At 37.2% G+C, this 24,056-nt stretch overlaps 1 protein-coding gene and 1 long non-coding RNA gene across 2 annotated transcripts; one reads left to right on the forward strand and one right to left on the reverse strand.

The window, feature by feature from the left end:
- Positions 1-653: 653 nt before the first annotated feature.
- Positions 654-11,017, forward strand: LOC116799512. The gene is made up of 2 exons (XR_004361076.1): positions 654-7,000; positions 10,491-11,017. It is a non-coding gene; the product is annotated as an uncharacterized LOC116799512 (long non-coding RNA).
- CIBAR1 (CBY1 interacting BAR domain containing 1) lies at positions 3,092-23,592 on the reverse strand. The gene is made up of 10 exons (XM_032712634.1): positions 23,426-23,592; positions 21,383-21,617; positions 19,680-19,748; positions 14,431-14,532; positions 12,541-12,546; positions 10,751-10,855; positions 9,386-9,499; positions 7,776-7,895; positions 3,799-3,897; positions 3,092-3,222 (listed from the first exon to the last, which is right to left on the reverse strand). Exons 1-10 carry the CDS (start codon positions 23,455-23,457, stop codon positions 3,202-3,204), a joined length of 903 nt encoding a protein of 300 aa, XP_032568525.1. The 5' UTR covers positions 23,458-23,592; the 3' UTR covers positions 3,092-3,201.
- Positions 23,593-24,056: the final 464 nt, after the last annotated feature.

Below are 24,056 nucleotides of genomic sequence, written 5' to 3' on the forward strand. Positions count from 1 at the left end.
GTGCAAGATAGTATTTGGAGTACTAAAGAATTTCATGAATTTTAGTCCCCTCAGACTAGGACAGCAAAGTTGCAACTTGGCAGTGAAAACTTTTAACCTTTGCTTGGGCAATACAAAAAATCATAAATTCATGGAGTAGGGAGGTCTCCAGTCCAACCCCTTCCTCAAAGCAGTGTCCGCTAGAACAGGTTACTCAAGGCCTTCAGTATTTAATAGCTCTAAGAACAGAGCTCTCTGGGCAGCCTGTGGTTGATCCCCCTCACTGGTGGGTCAAATTTTAATTGCTTTATTTATGTAAAGTCATCATTGTAATTGCTAAACTTGCACATAAACTGTTAAGTACAAGCAAACAAGATCAATAGAATTTTTTGTTCTGTAATTTTTAAAAGGTTAGCGTAGCTTTATTTCCTCTGCATATTATTTGTTCTCTATTTTAAGTGCCCAGAAAAGCATTTTGAATGAAAATGCAAGGTCTGTGTATGTAGCAAAAAAAATATATGTGGCTAAGTTTAAATTCTGAACACTTAATATTCAGTTTTTTGCTGTCTGGTAGGAATTAGCTTCAGAATCATATGGTTTTGAATCCTGTAAATTTAAAGGGTGTTAAAATAAAACCCACAAAGTTGTGCTTTTATTTCATAGCTACTATGAAAGAGATCAAGGAGCCAGAAGACTTTGCAGGTAAAAGACATGAGAATCCTCAAAATGAACTTCCCTGACATTATCATTATGTTGAAAACTTCATTGTGATTATTTTTGTAAGCCAGTGTCTTTACTACTAAGCTGTGTCGTAAATATGAATGCAAGTAACTTCTCCAGTTAGTCAGCTTTAGATCATTTGCTGGTTTTAAAGTCCTTCCAGCTACTATACAACAGGATATTTCAAACTTGGAGGCTGGAAAGACAGGAGAGTTTAGTAGGTTTTTTTGCCAGTAAAGCATGAGAATGTCTTTTAGAAATAACACCTGTTCTCAAAGAATTTAAGAGTAATTACTGATAAAATACCATTAATTTTTGGGATGGTAAACTCCCCCCCCCCCCTTAGTGAACTTATGAAAAAGAATCATAAAGCTTGTAATGCCAGAGGTCATAATTGAGGCATTTCAAAAGGGTTTTCTTTTTGCTATATAGCTAATTTGTATTTAATTTAAAGCCAGATTAGAGTTTATGACTAGTGTATCCGAAATGTTTGATTGACAGGCCAAAGAAATAATTATTTTTTCAAGGTCTATAAATACAAAAACTGTACTTCAAAGTATGCACAGATGAACTTGAAGCATAGGGAAATTGGGAAGGGATGCCAGTGTATCAGTGAAATAATAAGGTTACCAGGATAGTTGATTCTTAGTTTATAGGTGTTATCTGATCGGTGTTTTGGCTCTGTGTGTGTCTGTCCTTCTCTGTGCCCCTTCTCCTCCCCCAGGATGTGTATACATAGGCATTATATTCTGATTCTGCCTGAATAGGTGGTACAGCTGCATGGTGTGGTGGCAGCATTTCCTGATAATAGGGTTATATAACTTTAGATGTTTAGTGGCTTGAAGGCACTGTACTTTTGGTACAATGGACAAATCAGAAGCCGTCTTATAATTACATGGCTTGAAATACTGTTCTTTCTTTTTAAGTACCATCCACATAGTAAAAGAATAAAAAATGAAATGCTACAGTTTGTGACGTTGATATAAAACACAGCAAGTTTCCTTAGTTATGCCTTCTCTGAAGTTGCTTTTGCTACCACTGTCCAAAAATTCTGGTGTATAGGAGAACAGTCTCTATTGTCAAGAACTAGAAATAGTGATCACCTACCAAAGCAGCTTGAGGCGTTCAGGGAAGCTGTAACAGCACAGTCTGGTTAGTACAAGAAGATAACCCTTAATCCCAAAAGGAATGTGCCAGCATTTTCAACAGAGTGGCAAAATATTCTTAGCAAGATTGATACAAGCCTGCATCATCTAGGTGTTAGTAGTCAAAAATACGTGAGTGAGAAATGTCAGTCTTGCAGCAAGCACTTATGCCACGAGAAAAATCTTTGCAGAAGTATCTTTTAATTCTGTAATTACATTCTAAATTATTCTTCTGGTTCTAAAGTATTTTAATCAGGGACTTTTCATCTGTAGTTTCAAGGTCACACAAGTGCTGTGTAATGTGCAAACCTAAGACATCATACATGCAGGACAGAGTTGCCCAACACTCTATTTCTCCTGTTCTGGAAGTTTTCCTGTAATTCCTGAAGTTGACTTTTTTGTGAGGTAGTGAGAAGGAATTTGAAGCTGCTCAGGAAAACAAACCCCTCATTCTTACCCTAGCTACTAATGTTTTAGGGGGGAATTAATTAAACATGGCTGCCTTTTTTCAGCATTCCTTTCTCAAGGCATAGTACACAATCACTTTGCATGTATGTATATGATATGAAAGCCTGGTATTGTTATGAAGTTGGCCATCTGTTTTGGAGATGGACTACTTCATTGAGTATGAAATGGTAAAGTGGTGACCACCATAATTCTGATGTTGTGATACAAATATTTATTGAAGTGCCTTAGTTGCTGAAATAGATGGGAATTGGTTACCTAGATAGTTTTAAAGTTGTGCTCATTTGTATTTACTCTTTGTCAACAGTTGTACAATGTCAATAGTATGTAATTCTGGTGTAAAATTATTTTCTGGGTTTAAAACCCTTTATTGTGACATTTTCACTTATATTTCCATCACATTAATTTTGGCAAAAGTAGTTTTTTTCACATCAGAATAGGTATGCATCAATACTATAAATGCACTTTTTGGTTTATTTCCATAACTTGAAATTTTTTTCCTAGTGACAAGTTGAAATTCTATATTTATGCATGCATTTGCTCTTTAACTAAAGCTGGGGATGAACAGTGTGGTAGTGGCTTTCTGGCAGACAACTGTACACTGTTAAAAAATGAACATGCGTATCACCATCTCCAAACAGAATAAGAAATTACACTCAAAATGTGTAATTTCTTGTATGTTTGATGGAATCAGTAACTGAATCATGTAGTTAAGCACATGAAATTTGAACTCTATAGCATATCAACTAATATAATAAACATCAACTACATAAAATATCCACTAGTTTTATCATGAAGGCACTTTTATTTAAAAGCAAAGCAGCAATAAACGTAGATACTGGGCTCGGTCCTTATTTGTGAGCACTGATTCTCTATGTGTAAAGGAATCAAGTCATCTTAGCCTGAGGAAAGCCTGAGGAAAATGAAAACGAGAAAACAATACACCTCACCCTGCCTTCTGCCATCCAAGGTGCGTAACAAAGTGAAATCTGAACATGTTGTTGCTGCAAACAGTTTCTTGATTACTACAGTTCATTTAGGATATATAAACCCAGTCATGACAGGTACAGCTAGAGGACTTACTAAATGGAAGAGGTGTTTAGCTAGAGAATAAGGTAATATATTGGCAAAGTTACAAGCAAACCCTTATGTTCATAACTGCTTGTCAGCTTAGTGCAGTTTTTGGATACTGTTCATGTACGTTTAAGCAAATATGACTGCAATACAATATTTATGCAAATATAATACAGGATTCTATTTAAATATTTCATTTTCTAGCTACTGAAATTGTCCATTTTCAGCAGATTTTGTTCCATTCTTTGAAACTGGTCGTTTGTTGTCCGGCACTCTAGAATTAGTGCTTGTTCCTGTTACAATTTTAAATATACAGCCTCAGTGAAATTTTTGAGCAACACACAAAAGCCTTTAGGTAAAGGGACTTTTTCCCCCTTAATAAAACCCCCCTCTTAGAATAGCTTTGTTATCTCACTTCCTTAGTAGCATCAAATTCTTCCTCCTCATCCTCGTCTTCCTCATCCTCATCTTCCTCCTCTTCTTCTTCATCTCTTCTTAGCATACTGCGTGAAATCTGCCAAAACAAAAATCCAGCAGAAGTAAATCAAGTGTTTTTTCTCCTCAAAGAAAAACAATTATCTGTTGGCATTTCCAGTCTAAATATTAATAGTTTTTTGTTTGGGGGAGTGCATAAGTTGTTTGTCCCTTAACCCTTCATAACGTGCAAGCCAATGAAAAGATACATGGCACAGAATAAAAATACTGTAATGATTTTTAAAAGCTAAAAAAATCCCCATAGTCATGACAACTGTTATAGGATTGGGAAAACTATACTTTGATCCAATTAATGCTAAAAATCCACAAGATGTTTGTTCCTGGGTTGGCTGTTGAGGCAGCAGGCTGAAGATGAATATTAAGGCCTAATCTTATCTTGAAGACATCAGACCTCCAGTTAAAAGTTCAAAACTATGCTGCTCTAGGTTGTTGTTTTTTTGAGAATGAATTAGACAAACTATTAAAAGTCTTCATTCACAGATGAACAACTTTCTGTGCCCATCAGTGCTTGCCCTTCAGAATGACATTAGTCTCCTTTCTTTGGTTCATGAAAGATTAAAAACAAGTGGCAGCTGCCAAGCTTTCATCTCATCTGACAGATTCTGCAATCTGTACTTTTTTCTAATGAGGGTTCAATCTAATTCCTATTGAAGATAGATCCTTCACAGACAATGCAACATTTACAATTTAATGTAGGATATATGGCGTTCTTTTTCTTTCCCCATGAGAAAGAGAACATTAGTTATCCAAGTCATCTGGAATGCTTTTGAAAAATGATTTCAGGTTCAGCCGTTCTTTAAGAGCATCTGCAGCTCTAATTTTGGTTATATTTTCTGTGTTTTCTCACATACAGTGATATAATAAAACTTCTGTATTGAAGACAGAACTTGCCTTTTTTTTTTAAAAGCCCCCTATTTTAAAAGTCCTTAAATGCTCATTATTAAATTGACTTCTGAGATGTTAGAATTCATACAGCCATGTATGTAACACAAGATTTTTGTGTCTGCATAAAGCAAACTGCAGTCATTGAACTAATGAAAGCAGAAAAATCTTTAGTCTTGTTGATGCTCAAAAAGTACATAATTTAGCTTCAAGCAAATGCTTACAAATTCCTGAACGTAATAGAAAATGCAGTTAATCATTGGATGAAGCTGGGTTAACTTGAGCTGAAATGCCTAAAACAGCAATCTCTCATTCTGTGAAAGAAAAAAAAGACAATGGCACTGATTTGTAATTACTGATAAAGGAATGCTGCAGATTGACCTTGTTAAGGTAGTGTCATTTCAATGGGATAGACTAATTTTCCTGGTTTTTTTCTAGTTAAGAGTATCTCAAATTCTTAAACAGAACTTGCATCATATTTCTGAAGAAAAGCTCCCCCTTCCCCTTCCTGAAATAAGAGGTGTTGGTTTTGGCTTTATGGTGTTTTTGTGCTCACTACTCAAATACCTCTGACTGTGCTGTAAGTAACTAAATAGTATGTTAAATATTATCACTGACAGTGGTAAGGAAATTAGGCAGTTTAAATCCACATTATTGTGCCATAGAGCTAGAACTTGAAAATTTAATTTTTGATTACTTCATGCTGAAAAAATTTAAAATAATAATAATAAAAAAATCTGATAGTTTGTTGTTCATAAATAATTTTATGTGAAGATTAATTCTATGAGTTTGCATGTAGGTGTGATGACTGTTCTTGCTTAAGCTGTTCAGTTCCATGTTTCACTGCAGGTGTTACTAGAGAAAGCATGGTAATCCTCTCCTCATGTCTTGGGCACTGGGCAGTTTTGGAGCGTTCAGATGCAGACATTTTCAATAACTGTTAGAATGATACTTTGCTGTCCTAGAGAGTCAGTGCAAAACAGTTTGTTATATTAAGTGCATGTAGATAAAACTTATGTAGTTAAGTTTGATTTAAAATATCTAGAAAATGTCATTTTCTTCTGCTATATTCTAAAAGTACAGCATATACCAACTTGATTCAGTAAAACAAAATGATAGGCTTAATTGCCAAGTAAAGTGCAAAATGAAGGAGGTAGCTCTTTGTGAAACAATGTATCAAGCTCGAGGACTACTTTAGATTTTTAACACACAAATAATACAGAAAGTTAGTCCACAGAACCAGAAATAAATTCAAGGATGGTATGCCTTAAATCTTCTGAAAGACCTGAAACTGTGTTTTTGGCACAGTTTATCCCATCTGGTATGCAGTGACTTCCCCCACGTCCCCCACCTACTGGTTAGTGTTGGCATGTATGTGTCTGTCCGTCCTCCCCCACCTCACAGCCCTAGGCACAGTGATTCTGTGAACTGCTTACCATATTGTTTATACTGCTTTGCACTGGAAATTGTAAAGTGCTGCCTTACAGTTAGTAAGGGATTACTATGTAGCAGGAAACTAGACTTGTGAAAAATTTGGGAGTGAAAGATCTCCAGGAAAGAGAAAACAAGTCACCTGAAGGTTTTTCTGAATACAGCTTTTTTTTTCTCTCGTGAGATGTTTGGTGGGTTCCAGAGACTAGAGCCCTTAGTGTAATTCAACAGCATGCTGTTTGCAGAATCAGAAAGGGCACATGGGGAGTGAATGGAACAGGCTGCCTGCCCCTTCTTCACTGCCCTGTAGTGACTGCATTAGTAGGATGTTCCACCGCTATTCTTCTGCCATATGATCCTCTGCAGATACACTGCACAGCCAAGTGAGACAACATTATTTTGAAATGTATTGCAGTTTCCCTCTAGGTCTAGATGACTTCCTCTTCTTTTCAGATATTCCAATGAGATGTTACGAGAACATCAACATCTGAAGTCATAACTAAGAGAGAGGTCTAGGTAAACTTGCAAGTTAGTCATAATGGAGTTCCACTCCATCTCTGGGAGAAATCAGTGTACATACACTCAGTTTCCTGTTGCTTTGGTTTTTTTTTTTCACATTTTCTAAAGTAGCTTGAACACGAAATTTGCTTGTTTGATAGAGAAGACTGGTGGGTTACTCAGAGTCCAGGTTGTATTTCATGCACTGAATCACTGGGTTCTTTTATCTTTTCAGATGACTTAACTCACTTTCAACAGAATAGCTCAACTGTAATAATTGATCCTTTCTGCGTTGCGAAGGTGTAAAGTGTGTATGAAGTCAAGATAACTTTTCCTTATTACAGTATCAATGCATGATTTGAAAGAAGAAAAGACATGTACATTTTAAATGTAGCTATCTTTGTCTTAGCTGAAACACTGGTAAGAATCATCGTAGTTACAGGATTATGGCTGCAATAAAGAAAAAATAATTTAGCCATTTTGCAATGTCTGCAAGTTTACTGATGCAAACAAGTGCCAAAGACTATTGCACGGTAGCTGATCCAAAACCAGTGGCACTGTTTCCATTTGTTTCACTCATTTTTATCATCCTCCTTTTCCTCACCTCCTCTGAATTTTCAGAGTATAAAGGGAAAAGTTTGTTGGTCATGGGTTTGCTCTGTTGCTACAAGATATCACTAATCTGAGTTAGGATCTGGTAGAGAAGTCACACTCTAGAATCTGATACTGAGACTAATAATATGCAAGTGTTATTTAAAGAATGTCACTTCTCTTTCAAATAAGCTCCTAGATGTTTTCTCTGCGAGATGCCATAGTTTGTTGATGGAAGAAATAGTATTGCTGGAAATGGCATTTTTCAAAAGTAAGCAACACAGCTTTAAAAGCTGATTTTTTTTCTCTCAAATGATAAAGCTGCATTATTAAGAGCTTAATATGATATTTATGCCCTTGGAATTTTCTTTACCTTTCTCACTGTCATGAACTGAGTGAAGACAGTGGATCCATGTACATTAGCTAAAATACTATCTTAAGTAGAGCTTTAATACAGTGATTTTGTCATGTAATTATGTAATTTTTCTTTCTTACCTGTACTGTCCTCAATGAAGATTTGGAGGAGGCAGTTCTTTGCAGGGGGGACTTGGAATTTGCACGAACTATGTCTAGGCGAGACTGATAGTCTGATGGATAAAGTGAGCTCCGAAAAACCTGTTGAAATGGAGAAAGCTGTGACTCAGGTACCATGATACAGCTTGCAAGCTAAGAATCACCTAGACTGAAGCTAGCAGTAATGCAGCATTGGGCAATGAAACCTGATCTAAAGATACGCATCAACTGTAGTCTGGATTGATCACTTTTGGCTGAAACAACATTGTTTCTCAACCTGAGATACATCAACATACTTATGTGGTCAAAGGAAATGTTCTTCAGAGACTTGAGGGCATTTACACATGGAAAACTTGCAGTAGTTTCTCACCAAGATATGTAGCTGAGTTTCAGGCTAACCTACAGGTGTGAACTTCAGCAACTGCCTTCAGGTTCTCCATTTCTCAGAAAGATGAACTCTTAGCCCCTTCACAAGGAATTCCTTGCTGACAGTCACAGAAAAATTTACTTGAAATGTTCAGGAGACGAACAGCTCGAGAAAAATTTGGGCAACCTCTTAGAATACAGAGGAGACTGTAACATCCATTATATTTGCAAGTTATTTCCAATAAAGCTATTCATGCACGACTTCAATAAAGTCAAGGAGATGGCAGATTATGGTCAGTATTTTTAGGGAAAGTAAATAATTGTCCAATTAACAGGAAATTTAAAATTAGATTAAAAATTTGGTTGTGAAAGACAAAGTATTGACTTAAAAGATTTTTCTGAATTGGTGCCACATGACATTTTAATTGTGAAACTACAATAGTACAAGATTGCCATGGCATAGTTTAAATGAAGCAAAATTACCAAGTAGTCTCAAATGTGATTGTCACTGAAGAATCATGATTTTTTGTGTCTTGCACTAACTGATTACTTGATCCTGAGCTATGTCATGGACAAAATAAAATCAGGACTTGTAGGATTTACAGAAAAAGACTAAAAATGATCCAACTTTCTTGACAAGCTGAACATATATATACAACACAGATTTCAGTGATACTCAGTTTAAAGGCCCAACATCCAGAAGAACTGCAAGAATGAAAAAAGGACTGAAAAGCAAGTCTTGGGACAGAGAGACTATAACTCAATAGAGAAGAAAGGGTGACTTGAAGCTGTAACTGCCACAAGACAAAAAAAAACCAGTAGATTTTTTAATGCAGTAATTAGTCTTTAGATCATCTGATTAGAGCAGTGTAGGATTTTCTCTATGCACATCTTTACAGCAAGATTCACTGCAGAGGTGTTCTTTAAGAACTGTGATTACCTGAGCTTGGAGTTGCAGGTAATTTTGGAAAAATCTCTTATCTGTGTTTTGTGGGAAAGATTAGATTGCCACTGCAGTTGTTCTCTGTTTGTTTGTGTTCTCTGAGATTATAAACCTGTATGCTCTTGCTGGAGAAGTGCAAAAAAAGGCTTGATATACATAAGAAGTTTGTTCTGGGAACCTGAAACATATGTTGCATTTTTCTGCCTGGGACATGTATAGCCCAAGTGTGAAAACTGTTTTTAGGTAGGAAGTATACTGAAAAGCAAATTTTCATCACTCTTACCTCCAAATCTTCACTTTCATCAATATTTTGGATATTTTGGTAGGCAGCAGTATATATCTCTAAAGCTTTCCCATGGAACAACATTTCAATAGTTATAAATTCAGAAAAGATGTTCTAAAAGCAAATGAAAACAAAGGTTTTCTTAATCCAATAAAGTACATTTCCACTTCAAAAAATTACTGAGTTCTGTACTTGGTATTTCTGTGATACAAATAACTGCACAATACTAAGTACTTTTAAGTAGTCAGACCTGAATTTTAGAAATTAAACATAAATGCTGCCTGGGCTATCACTGATGCAGTTGTTATTATTTCATTATAAATTCTAAGTAAATGCTTGAAAAGCGAAGAGGAGACTCATTAGGAATAACGTTGTGGTGAAAAGTCACTTGGTAATCCCCAGTATGTGTTTACAAGATGTAGTTGGTGGATTTTTGCTTTATTGAAGACAATCTTTTATAACAGGTTGGGGGTAAGTTATCTGTAAATTCTATACATATCTATAATTTACAAATAATTATATATTTTAGATAATAAAGTATTCTTTATATATTGACACCCCCCCAATTATGACAACTTCAGAAATCACAATCTTTTTCATATTACTCCAATATCAAGTACTGGTTGGTTTGGTTGGGTTTTTCAACCATCTGTCATTCTTTCCTGTTTAGACTGTCTGTCTCTCTCCTCTTCCCCCCCAAAAAAATGACTAAAGCAATTTTATAATTAAATGAGATCACATAATGCAAGTGTTTTTCAGTCACTGTAGTCTTTGGAACTTGCGCCACTTAATGTTTGACATTAAGAGAAAAATGAAAGCTTTCATTGCTTGCAGTCACTGAACATTTTGTGCTTTTTGCATAAGTAAAACTTTTAACTGCAGTAACATACACATACTTCAGCATGGATAAATATATTATTTACTTATCACTATTTCTGTTAATTCTGCTGATATTAATCCACAGATATCATTCCACTAACAAATGCAGCTACTAGTGAAGTAGAATACTGCAACTCGTGAAGGTGCAGACACTAAACAACTGGAGACAGGAAAATTTTCAATTCCAAAAACTGGAAGAATAATGAACTGATTTTTTTAATTTCAGATTTCCTCATATTTGGATTATGTATGTTCCTGTGTAACCTGCTCTAGGTGACCCTGTCTTGGCAGGGGAGTTGGACTTGATGATCTCCAGAGATCCCTTCCAACCCCAACGATTCTGTGATTCTGAAATATTCATGAATGCCACAAGATTTGCATTTAAGTGAATATTAAATGTTGCTAATCTTGCCCAAGACTTAACTATAGTAATTTTATTATGCAAGATAAAATTGATATCACATACTGAAATGTGAGCACACGTACTTTGATATCCTTTATCTTCTGTTTCTCAAAATTATCAATAGTTTCCTCTAATTGCCGCGTTGTTCGAGTAGCATCCAGTGTCGCTCTCTGCAGTTCACTTTCAGCCTGGTAAAGTAACACAGAGGTGAAATTAGTCTTGTATTTGATACAAAGCTATTTGCTCCAAGTGCCATGAAAACATCGAAGTCTGGGTTTTCAAAACACTACATATCTGTGTTACAGTATTTGTAAATCTGTCGCTTAATAAACATATAAAGATGCCTCCTACCCTGTTGTGACTTTGATGTGAAACATGAAAAATGAACAGCTGCAGCCAGTCAGGAAGGTCCCTCTGCCCTGATCCGTTTTCTGTAATAATCATCTGATAATTTCACTGAGCCAGCCCTGACACCCCATTGACAACACAGGGACTGGGTCCAGGTACTTAACCCAGCACAAGGGTTTACCCTTCAGAAAAGTTCTTGTTTGTTTTGGTTTTTTTTTAAGCTTGCACAAAGGAGAAGGCAGGACTGCACGTGGCAATGCGGTGGATGAGCAGAAAAGATCGTGCTTGTTTTCAAGTGCAGATCAACCTGCTGGGTCCTTAAGGAATCTCTTCCAGTGTCCTGTGCTGAACCTCATCTTACTAAGTTTTTATATATTATTTAAATAGACAATTAGAGCAGCAGCTGAAAGTAATGCATTTATCCTTGTAAATATCTCAGTCTGCAGGCTAGAGTTGTTATAATTTCTAGATCCAAAAGCATTTCAGGTATTTCATATTTTTAGTATTTTTGTATTATTAAAATATTTTATAGTAAACATCTTCAACAGGGCACTGAGATGGGGACACATCAGCCACTCCCTAACACATAAGTACACAGTTTTCCTTATTTTGTTACTACAAAAAGCATTTAGATAGTTTTTTTGATTACATATAATTATGAACTTTATAAAAATGCACACTACCATTTAAAGAAAGATCTTGAAACTGTTCTGGTTATGTCAAGTCTGAGAACTGTGTATTTCTATGAAATAGTGATGTACAGATGTAAGAGCTTGCACTCGAAGACTACAAAATTTGGGTCTAAACTTATGTAATTTTCCATAGATTACTGGTCAAATATCATATACTAGTGATACTTATAGGCTCACTCAGTGAGTATCATCACAAATCTATTTTGTGCTGAGATTTGAAAATAGGACATGGATCAAGTATTGTCTACGATCAAGTTGTAGGATTCTTCCCATATCTAAAAAACTGCAACTTAAGAGAGGAAATTTTTTTTAAATAGGCACCACAGGTCCAGTTCCTGTGATCTAGTTTTTAGTGTCACACATATGGAAACCTAAGGCATAAGGTATGGATTACAATCTGGTAACCTTGTATTACAGGATTATCAAATTGAAACAATCTTTCAAAACCAGTTTACAGTCACAGACACAATTCTGCCACCATTACTGGGCAAAAAAAATTGGTAACCTGTTCACCTCTCTTTCCTGATTTTCCCCAAAACACAGGAGGGAAACAGAGTAAGAAAAGACATTTTGTGTATTCTCAATTAGTTCAATCAGTTACTCCCTGTAAGTGAAGGCAGCATAAGCTGCATAAGCAGCCATTACACATACAAATACAGTATGTTATTTCTATGATAATCAAATACATCTCAATACATCTTAAATAGACTGGCCACATTTTTGTGCGCAGATGCTTTGGGAAAGGAATTCTCTCTGTTGTAGAGTGAAATGTCTAAAGCCACAGAGCGTCCATAGTTTGCACAACAGCAGTTTGATATTTTCTAAACACTCACCTGTGACTGGAAATACTAGTGAAGGAAAAAATGGCAGTATAACAACCAATATTCATTAAAGTATGCATTTTCACTTCTACTTTTAATATGTTGTGAACTATTTACCTTAGTTATTTCAAAACTTGTGTATACTTAGTGCTACTATTATGTTGTTTGAAGCTTCTGGCTCTAAGACATTACAGTTTGTTACAGCTTTGCTAGAATTCAAGTATCCAGACCAAAACATTTCAGGACAGCTGTTTGTATTGGACTGAGGATTTGGTTATTTATTAAAAAAAAAAAGAAAATTAAACAACCTAGGTAGACTATTTCAGGGGAAAAAAATTGATTAAAAAATGTATTTTTATATTTTTAAAAATTTGGTAATGTTTTCTTTTCAAAGCTGTACTACCCTCCCACCCCCACCCCCATTTTGTAAGATGGGAGTGAGTACAGATCCTTTGCTATCTGGGGCCAAAGTTGTTTGCTGCTGCAACATCACAGTTGCTCGACCATAAGAGAAGCATCGCAGGAGCCCAACTACTGTGCTCCAAGTCGTGAAGCCTCTCTCAGACCTGAAAACTGACCTGCACACATCCCCAAAAGCAAATGAACATATTCCTGCTCCTAATACCTTTTCATGCATTTTGTGTCAATCACTTTAAAATGCAAATATAGTGTTTGGTGCCTTTGGCCTTATGCAAAAGCAGACTGTACTGAGATTTTATAACTCTTCAGGCAAAGCCTTAACTATAGAAAACACAGGTGTTACAAGAAGCTAAGCCACAGAAGTGTGTTTGTGAGAAGCTTAGCAAACAGATAAGAAGAAATTAAATAGGTGCCCGTGACATTCCCATGAAAAAACTACTGCTCAAGAGGGAGAAAAATGGGACCAGTGTCCCTTTGGGGAGAAAGCTTACTGTTACAGTTTACTCTCCTAATTCCAACAGAAGAGAACTTTGCACCACAGCTCAAGTTCTAACTATACAGCTGACATGCATCTGTCTTTATTACAGAAGGCATTCAAATTATCACTTGATCTAACTGATCTGATTAATATTAGATGTGAATTCTTTGGCAGAGACAAAAATAAAATGTAGTTCTCCTGTGTGGCACTTGACCATCACAATCATTTTTGCTTTCTACACTCCCATGCCCCAGTCACTAAAGATCCTAGTTTCTGAAATAAAGTTGATAAAATCCAACTAAGAATAGGACTGCTTAACTCCTGAGTCCAGCACTAGAGTGTAATAAAAAGTAAACAGCACATCATCATGAACTTAAATGCTTTATCGTAATATGTAGGCATAAAGGGACTGAAGTAGGATTGCCTTGATCCTCTTTGTTTTGGCATTTCCTATATTCTGATTGCTTTAGAATTTGAGACTTCAGTGAGATTTTAATGGAAATTCTGTGTGGGCTTAATTTTTCTCTCTGATACAGAATAGTGTACTGGGGAAGGTGACTGGTCTTTGGAAAGGAAAAGTAGTCTAGTTGAGTATGCTACTAACAGAATAATAACTTTTCCTTTCACACCTCATGCAGTTGGAGGAAACTCATACCCCATCTACATCCAAGGAAGCACAACAACTACCAAAATGACAGGAAGAAAAACAATAAAACAAGAAATCCACAGAAGAAAACTTCCAAATTCCTAGATGTAAACTATACCTACCTCTCTTGCATAAACATATAAAAAAATAGTTTCTGTTCAATTAAAAAAGAAGTAACAAAGCAGCTATTATAAGCTGTAACTCATCATAAAGTTTAAGAAACGATTTGACATTGGAGAAAAATCCCTCTAAGGAGACTTATTGCTACTACTACTTTCTTACTGCTTTCTAAACACTATAGTTTAAATCCCAAGAAATTTAAAAAATATTTCTCATAGTGACTAGAAAAATAGGATACAATAATGTGTAGATCTGATGGATTCCGCTGACGTGTCTTTTCCAGTTGAGATAATTGCTTGGCTTCTCGGTTCTTTGCTGTTAAAGTTGCTTTAAGATCATCCTGGAAATAAAAATGTTTTAGACATGTTTAAAATGAAACTAGGGTAATACAAAATACACTTCCCTTCATACATGCATTGCCTAGAAAACGGACAAAACTTCTGCTTTAAACAAAACCAGATTTTATAGATCTTATCCTGTTAATTGATCCTCTGAAAGAGAAATCAGTGGGAACCAAGGGAGTATTGCACAATCCCAACCTTGCACAGCTCCCTATAGCATGCACTGTAATTTAAAATGTGGGGAAGAAAAACATATTCACAGCTTTTCATGACAAGTATAGCAGATGGTCAAAAGCTGAGATCCCCAAAGCAGTAAGAAGGCAGGCCCATTCCTGACTTAGAAACAGAATAAAGGTGGTATTTAGAAATAAAAGGTGGTATCAAATATGTCAGTAAGAAAAATAACAAAGCAGGAAGCAGCCAGTACCAGTCCAAAGTTATGAAGAAAACATAACTGCTGTCACCTGTCCAGAGGACAGCAGAGCTGGTGAAGGGTCTGGAGCACAAGTTTGATGAGAAGCGGCTGAGGGATCTGGGTGTGTTCAGGTTGGAAAAAAGGAGGCTGGGGGGAACCTTATCACTCTCTACAACTCCCTGAAAGGAGGTTGTAGCCAGGTTGGGGGTTGGTATCTTCTCCCAGGCAACAAGTGACAGGATGAGAGGACACAGTCTTAAGCTGCACCAGGAGAGGTTTAGATTAAATAATAGAAACATTTTTTTCACTGAAGGGGTGGTCAGTCATTGGAATAGGCTATCCAGGGAAATGGTACAATCACCATTCCTGGAAGTGTTCACAAAAGATGTGGATACAGCACCTGGGGACATGGTTCAGTGGTGAACATGGTGGTGCTGGGCTAACAGTTGGATGATCTTAGAGGTCTTTTTCAACCTTAACAACTCCATAATTCTGTGCTACACAGATTTCAAGGTGTGAAATATAAAATCTATGGCTGAAAGGGTTGAACTGCGTATTTTTATATATGCAGTTAGTAAGGTGTTTAAAACCATTTGAAACAAAACACATCCTACTAATGATGTAGCTGGAGAAGATGAAACTTACTGATTTAGAAAAGGCAGAAACTGCTGATAAATATTTTTGCTCCTCATTTCCAAAGGAGAAGTAGGACGTACTTCTAGGAAGATCTGTGACAATTTAATCATGTTTACCTACCAGTCTCGAATTTTTGTTCATGCTATAAAACTGTGTTTTGCAGAGTGTTTGGCATTCATGGGATCTAAGATTATCAGTCAGATATTTATCACTTCCCTGACCCTGGTATCAGAAATAACATACACTTTGATGCCTTCAATTTAAAGGAGCAGTAGTTTAGAACAAGCAGAAATACAACCAGAAGTCTTAACAAAATCTGAGCCAAAAGTTGGGTATACATTTCAAACCATTCTTTTCTCTAAAAACACCAGTTCCCATTTATCTACTACTTCAGAATGGAGAGAATTAGGGCTATTACAAACTATTGTATTGGGAAGTTGTCTGTGCTCCTTCCTTGGATTTCAGAATTTTAATATGCTTGTATGTCTCCTTTACCCAGAAGGATATACAACTAAGGATGTGTCTTTCAGCAGGTTTTGTAACTCTGTGACCAGATCACTTGTCAGTGATCTTAGAGGTGTCAGTGCTGTGTTCCTTCAATAATGAGTCTGTACATGAGGTCAGGGTCAAAAAATGCAGTTTCCTCCTTGTTTCTGTCTTTACTGTCTGTCTGTATGTCCTTGTGTATGACTCATTTTGCTTCCCCTTTAGGGGGATAAAGCTGGTTTCTGATAATAAAAACCATTGCATCTTTAGCCCATCAAAACTAATTTTACTGCTGTTCTTTCAGAAGGGAATTTACACCACCTTTAAGGTCATCCAAAACACTGCTGGAAAGGGCTTTTCCCTTTATCAAAACCATGAAGCTACAAGAAAAGCAATAACAGAATTTTTTTTATTGTTTTATTGGTTTGAGTTTTAAATTTTAAAGGTAGAGAAAGAGAAGAATTATTTATTTTTGGAACAGAACAAAACAGATTTGTATCTATTGTTCACAGCTGCATGTTTAGTGTTATTTAATGACTAAGTCCTGTTAACAGCACTGACTTCTAGGCCCATCTAACAGTCAATCAGATTTCAAGCTGTGGCTAAAAGGGTTCTGGCTTTCATGCAGAATGTACTTGAGGATGCAAAGTTCTAGAGTTGTTATAAAATTCAGTATGTTCTTTCTAGCATGTCGTGACTTTGGAAATACTTACAGTTCCCTCCTCCACCTGTTTTCTGTAGCATCAGCCACCACGAAACATACTTCTCTACTAACCAATGCCTGATAAAGAATTAGTGCTACTGTGGCTATAGTGGTGAAGCTATACACAGGTTTTGGATGTACAAAGGCAGGGCACAGTTACATGCATATTTTGTCTAATATGTTGAAAAACTGAAAAGGGTGCAGAAAAAAACCCTGTAAAAATATTAAAAAGCTGGGGAAAATGTGATTATGGTGAAAGAATCAAAGTGTACATTATTACCTAACAGAAAAAAAAATGAAAGACTGGTTTTACTAGCATCTAAATACCCTCTTCCAGAAAAAAACAGAGCATTACAGAGCTTTCATCTCAGTGGAACATATAACAAGAACCAGAGATTAGGAGAAGTCTTTCATTTAAAACAATACACCACAAACTCACCACCTACTACCACAAACAGTCCTACATTCCCCTTCAGTGTCTTCAGACCAAGCTTTGACATATTTTTGGAAAATATGCTTTAATTACACTCGAGGAGAAATGGAATGGAATAGGCAACAAGTCAAAGGACAGGTAGAGAGAACAGAAAATTATTCAGAGTCCCTCTGGCTTTTAACTATGAATTCAAGTCACATGTAAGAACACTGGTCACCCATCTAATTTCAAGCCATAGTGAAGTACAGCTACAGTCTGTCCACCAGACAGTGAGCTGACAGAGCCTCATCACTGTACTGTTACCTGCTTCAGTCACTGAAGTTATTAAAGCAAACCAATCCTTTCTTCCGCACGTGGATCACCTTGGTTTTATGATGTCCTGTTTTATATGAAGAAAAGGAGCCAGGAACAGAGTTGCCAAAAAGCAGAAAAGTGAAGATTGATATACAGAACAATGAAACAGAAAGAAATCCTAAAATCCTACATTTAAGGTACATTACAGAACATTATTTTAATGTCCACTGAAGCTATTTGGCATCATAAACCAGAACAAGTGAATGAAACAATTTTATTGCATTAGCAGTTAAAGGACAACACTACTCTCGTTATCTGGGCCTCTTTAAAGCATTTAGTAGCACAGGACATTGATGTCTTATGCCACAGAAATAGCAACAGTCCTTTTTAGATAAAGCACAGAAGTACTCTTGTGTAAATCCTGGAACAGTTCCAATAAGTAAGTAAGAGTGAGAACATTCCCTTTATAGAAAGTGCCATAATGACATGTTCTAACAGGTTTTACTTAGCTAAGGTAGTTACAGGTAAAGCAGTCCTACACCTTGTGCTAAATTTAAGAGTCACAATTTATTTTTTTTTTCACTAAAGATGTCCCAGTGTTTAGAGACGATAAGTGAAGACCAGACAGTTGAAATTTTAACCACAGTTTATCGTTAATCTGAAATGGGGAAAAAAATAACCATTTAATGGCCTATGTGTTTAGCAAAATCTTAGTTCAAAGGTGTGTTGACAAAAATAGTTAATCCCACCTACAGTTTAAGAATACTCTTGTACTCCTCACTGTAGCTGAAATAAACATTATGTAATGCTTTCTGGCATTCTGAAAGGCAAAGACAACAGGAAATGCCATTCAGTGTTGCAAGGGATGACCTGGCTTCAGTTGGTTCTGTCCTCAGCATTACTGGCTATCAGTGGCAATGCACCTCAAGAGACAGTCCCTTCAATGCTTTGCAAACCCCAGGCACTGCTGTAGTGCTCTGTGTCTCCTCAGCAACCGTACTGCCACAAACACATGAAGCTTGTCTTCCACCCTCAACATTTATATCCCATGGAATACTCAGTTCTAGATCTCACAAACTCGGTTTTATAATGACTATTAGGATACCAGATTCTAGCTTCTACAGTCTACAACTCTGCTAAGGACCACCACGTGTAATCCCACTCAAGTGCAGGATGCATTTCCTTCACAATTGTTTCTCCAATCTCCAAGTGAGGCAGCTGTGCGGTAAGTTCCACACACTGTACTCGGTTCTTCACCATATGGAAAAGATACAGAACAAAAACATATGAAACATGCTAGTTTGAGATGCAAAGCCACAACATACTCAAATTAACCATGATGAACACACTGTAAGATTTTAGTATGTAAAATATCATCAAAGAATAATAATTTAATATTTTGATTTATATAGACTATGATACAGATATACATTAATTACAGATTTGAGTTTACAGGACTAAGGTATTTTCTGTGTAATATACAAGTATTACAAAGATCTGCTTTTGTCCTATAAACTAGTATCTGCTTACTGAAAGTTACTTGCTCAAGCTTATCCCTCCTGGAGGAAAGAAACTTTCAGATATTTTAAGGGAACATTTCAAACCCCTATAAATACTGTTTCTAAAATACAGTGAATGAAGAGACCTCAGCTTTTTGTGTATCTTCAAGTCATCATGATGACTTAACAGGACAGAGAGGGATTTAGGCCACTACCTATATATCAGTTTCAAATGTGTCTTCTAAATTATGAACTCTAATGTAGAATGGAATTCTGAGTTAGAAAAGCTGCTAAAGGCAGCATATTGATGACTAAGAGGCAAAAGCATTACATATAATTCACCTTTTGGAAATCTGAATAATAGTGGTAATAATCATAATAATAAAACAAACCCCTAACAATAATAAATGACACTATCCAATAAGTTTCACATTATCCACAATGCCTTTTTTTTCAGCATTTGCTTGTGCTCAAAAAGCCTGAATATCCTTGTCTTCACACTAAAGCTTCTTTCTCCAATATATATATAGCTTCAATTTAGATGTATCACTACATAATTAAGTTAGACTGATTATTGCAATATGAAATATCAGAACCATTCGCCCCCTAAAGCAGAAGTTTTCAACTGAGCGGCCAGAACACTGAAATGTACCTTGTGAGAGAACAGATGCTTAACCTACCCTTTTAAGTTTCACTATGGTCCCGTAACATTTCAGAGGTTCAACAACCTTGGCTTCAAGCCTGTCGACCTACAAAAGAAATCACAAGGCCACTAGAATCATCCATATCTATGGTGTGCAGAAACAGGAAACAATTAATAGTGACTCATCTTATTAGGAATTAGTCCATATATGCTGAAAAAATAATGAGATAGTTTTAAAAATATTGTAAAAACTATAGTCAAGTACATTAGCCAATAAGCAATTTGTATTTTGAGGAGATCAAGCTGATTTCTAATAGAATTACTTTTTTCTTAATTAGAAATACATCAGGATAAATGAAACACTGAGATTCTAACAACTGAGTACTAAATACATCAAACACTGCATCTTGGAGATGTGTAACTTTCTATCTAAAGATCAATGTTTTGCTCTACACTGATAGATTGTGGATTAAGCCATCTTTGCTAACAAATATATTGTACAAAATGTAACACTTCTTGCATCGTTGGTACTGAATGCACTAAAAATACCAATAACAGGGTGCGTAAAAGGCACGAATGCTCTCACAGGTGAGTGCATCTGAATTTTTGTTTCAGTTCTCCTACTTAGAAAAACAGCTACATATGGTCAGACAGGCAATAGGATAAGACCTACTCATCAAACCTGACAACACTGTCCAAGCAGCACCAGCATAAGCTGCCAATGACTTATGGACCAGTGAGTCATCTGGCCCACTGCTCGGCCAGATGGGCCAGATTAGGACAAGGTGCGTACCTCTATTAGGAACGTACAGTTCCCTCTAAACTGGGCTAAAATTTATGCCAACTGAGCAAACGTTTTTCCTTCATACACTCTACCAGTGCACTGTCAAACAATTTCACTTGAACTGCCAATAAAATACAAAGGATTGGGGCAGTAAGGCTCTGAATGAAGTGCATGTTGCTTCGGTCTCTTTTTTGAATTATAGTGGGTCTTAGCTGTTCAAAACTATAAATGGTAATTTTCTACACTCTACTGAAAGTATAGATACATACTCCAAAAACTAGTTTGAGTCTATGTGAATGAATTAATTTTGTCCTAAATTGCAGTATTTGGAATTCTGCATCACACATTACAGTTTGACTGGCCCTGCAGATAGATGTGTAAGTGGCATAAACGCCTTCCTTTACACTCTCACTCATCTAGCAGACATGTGACTATATAGTCACACATTGTCCAAATCAAGTTTGTACTCTGAGTGTTAAACTACAAACTTAAGAAATTTGCAGTGGTCCCTGACAGCATCTCAGTGGGGCTACCAGTGCCCATTCCCTTCCATACTATTTCTGATAAGACTCAACAAAAGGAAAATGACTGGTTTTACCTCAGCTGCTGCCAGACAACTCAAGTCACACAAATAAAAAGAACACTTTATTAACCATAAATCACAATCCAAAGTCTAAGACCATTAAAAAACTTGCTCTGTCTCAAATACTTTGAGTGCTCGTAGGGATAGTTTTGCTGACTTCAACAAGACTAATTGCAGGCAGTTTTCATTAGTTGTTAGGGGGTTAAATGATAAATACTTTGGCAGCCTACCCTGCTCAGACACTAATATATTTAGAAACGTTTTCTCCTATGTTTTCTTGTGATTGCAGAGTATATATTTCCCCTTTTAGTCAAAGAGAAGTAACTGAAAAGTTCAGATGGCAAACACAACATGTACAGCTTTAATTTTGTACCTCTGCCTGGCGATAATCCTGAAGTCTGGAAAATTCATCTGCAAAGTTTTTCAGTCCAACTTTTAAGTTTGGTGTCTCTGTGGCTGCATATGCATATATTTCATTTACTAGAAGATCTGCTTTGTCTCGTAGTCTGGCAGTTTTACGTACATATCCAGCAAATATTTGGCACAATTCACCAAAATGTTTTTCCACATTTGAAACAGCATCTTGTATTTGTCGAGTCTGATTGTCCCTGGATACCAAAGAAAAATAAGTGAAAAATAAGAAGGGCACAAATCAGTGCAAAACAGAAATTTATTTTTAAAAAGAGAATGTTGTAACAGTCTGACGTACTATGTGCTTATTTCTGAACAATTAACAAATGAAGTACAAAAAAGCGCAGGATTTACACTTAAAGATCCAAGAGAGGAAACCCCAAATCACAAAAATCTGCTTGGAAGTTTTCTTACTGTATTTAAGCAAAAGCTCACTATTACTATTGGTATTATTACTAACACAGTGGTAACACTTGAAGTATCAATCAAGATCTTCCCAAGACCACTGCTTCCTGCACGAGTCTGCAAGCTAAACTGGCAAGTCAGTGGCTGGAGAAATTAGGCAGCAGAGGACAAATCTGGAGAAATTAGGCAGCAGAGGTATTAAATGGTTTTTAAATCATGAACAGGCACCAATCTGCTCCTGGTCAGCAGCACAAAGGATAAATATTGCTGAGAATTAAAGAAGAAAAGTGAATGGACACAAGTACAGAGGCGAACACTCTGTACCACTGAAAGAACATTCATTACACTAATAAATTATTTTCTTTTAAAGTACATAAATCTAATTAATTTATCTGATCCAAATGCTTGTGTGTTTCATTATTAATGATTATTAATGATCTAGATAAGTCATTCCACTAATTCATGTATTTCACTTTGTATTTTGCTTTCATATTCCTATATCATTTGATGGTTGTGTGAATTCATGCCAGTTTTTGTTGACAGACTGAATCAGCTACAAGACAATTTAGCTAACAGTATCTTCCACACAGACTGGGTCCTAAGAAGTCTCCGCAGTCTAAGACAAGACTATTCATGTGAAGTGCTTGAATTCTCAGCAAGAGAATTCACTCATACCACTATCTTGGCAAGGGGCAGAAACAAAAACTTCCTTCATATCCTTAAGCTACTCCAATATTGCTGACCAATATTTAAATACTTACTTCCTATCGGGACACATGAAGATCAGAAAAATTGGAAGAAATGTAGTATTTTGAGAACGAACAATAATGCAGTCAAGTCAAGCAAGGAACACTTGTACTTCAGGAAAAGTATTTCAGGCCAAAGTTACACTATGAGCAAAATCCCAGTTGCATTGCTTCATGGCAAGCAGTCTAGAGGACTGTTAAAAAGAGATTTCATTAAAGGAAAAAGTAAGTTATTCAGTCCTCCAGAACATGCTGGAGCACAGAACCATTTGAATAGTGAAGGTTTCACACAGTGAGTGGGAAAGTAAGAATTTCATGAAGAACTAACAAAGTTAGTTTTCAAAATTAATACTACCTGATAAGATCTTCAGTTAAAGGTACATCCTATTTTCTTGGAAGGTCTTCATGTCAGAAAGTTCTCCTCCCAAGGGGAAGCCTTAAGCACGTTTCCTTACCCTCTTTACAATTCAGATCTCACAAGACTCCCATGCAACTAGTATTTAATTTGGAGACATGAAACACTGCATTTATATATATGGGGGTGTACAAATTTTTATTCCCCCGTCATTATTCATGATCGCTTAGAGTTGGCCACAAAATTATCTGCGAGAGGCCCAAATAAATATCGGCACATCTTTACTTCATCTCTGCAAAGCACATTAAGCCTAGAAAAGTTTTGCGGCCTTTACCAGAGGAAGGCAGAGGCGGCCCCACCGCACGGGGTGGGCAGATGCGCTAAGGGGGACTGGGCCCGCATCGGCCTCCGACCGCCGCGCCATCCCCCGGTGCCCTGCCCGCGGCCAGGCCTCCTGCCCCGCAACACCCTGGGCTCCCTCGGGCCTCCCGCCCCGTACCTGGCGTCCAGCCCGCGGCCCAGCAGCATCATAATGGCGGTGGCGGTGGAAGCGGCGGCGGCGGCCCGGCGGGAAGCAGAGAAGGAGGGAAGGAGGGAAGGAGGCGGCGCTCGGCGTGCGCTCTGTTTCCATGGACACCGCCCGCCGCCTGCGGGACGGGCTGCGGCAGCTCCGCCCCCGGGAGGCGACGTGAGGGAAGTCACGGGATCGGAGAATCCGTTAGGTTGGAAAAGATGCCTGAGGTTGTCGAGTCCGACCTGTGGCCGAGCGCTACCATGTCAGCTAGACCATGGCCCTAAGTGCCACGTCCAGTCTTTCCGTAAACACCTCCAGAGACGGCGACTCCACCACTTCCCTGGGCAGCCCATTCCAATGCCTAATCACCTTTTCTGTAAGAAGTTCGTCCTAATGTCTAACCTAAACATCCCCTGGCACAGCTTAAGACCGTTTCCTCTCGTCCTGTCACTCGTTGCCTGGGAGAAGAGACCGACCTCCACCCCGCTACACCCTCCCTTCAGGTAATCGTACAGAGCACCAAGGCTGACAGAGTGCAAGAAGCTTTTGGATGATACTCTCAGGCACATGGTGTGACTCTTGGGAATGATTCTGTGCAGAGCTAAGGTTTGGACTC

This window comes from Chiroxiphia lanceolata, chromosome 1 (assembly GCF_009829145.1).
Source record: "Chiroxiphia lanceolata isolate bChiLan1 chromosome 1, bChiLan1.pri, whole genome shotgun sequence".
In the NCBI taxonomy this organism is placed as follows: domain Eukaryota; kingdom Metazoa; phylum Chordata; class Aves; order Passeriformes; family Pipridae; genus Chiroxiphia; species Chiroxiphia lanceolata.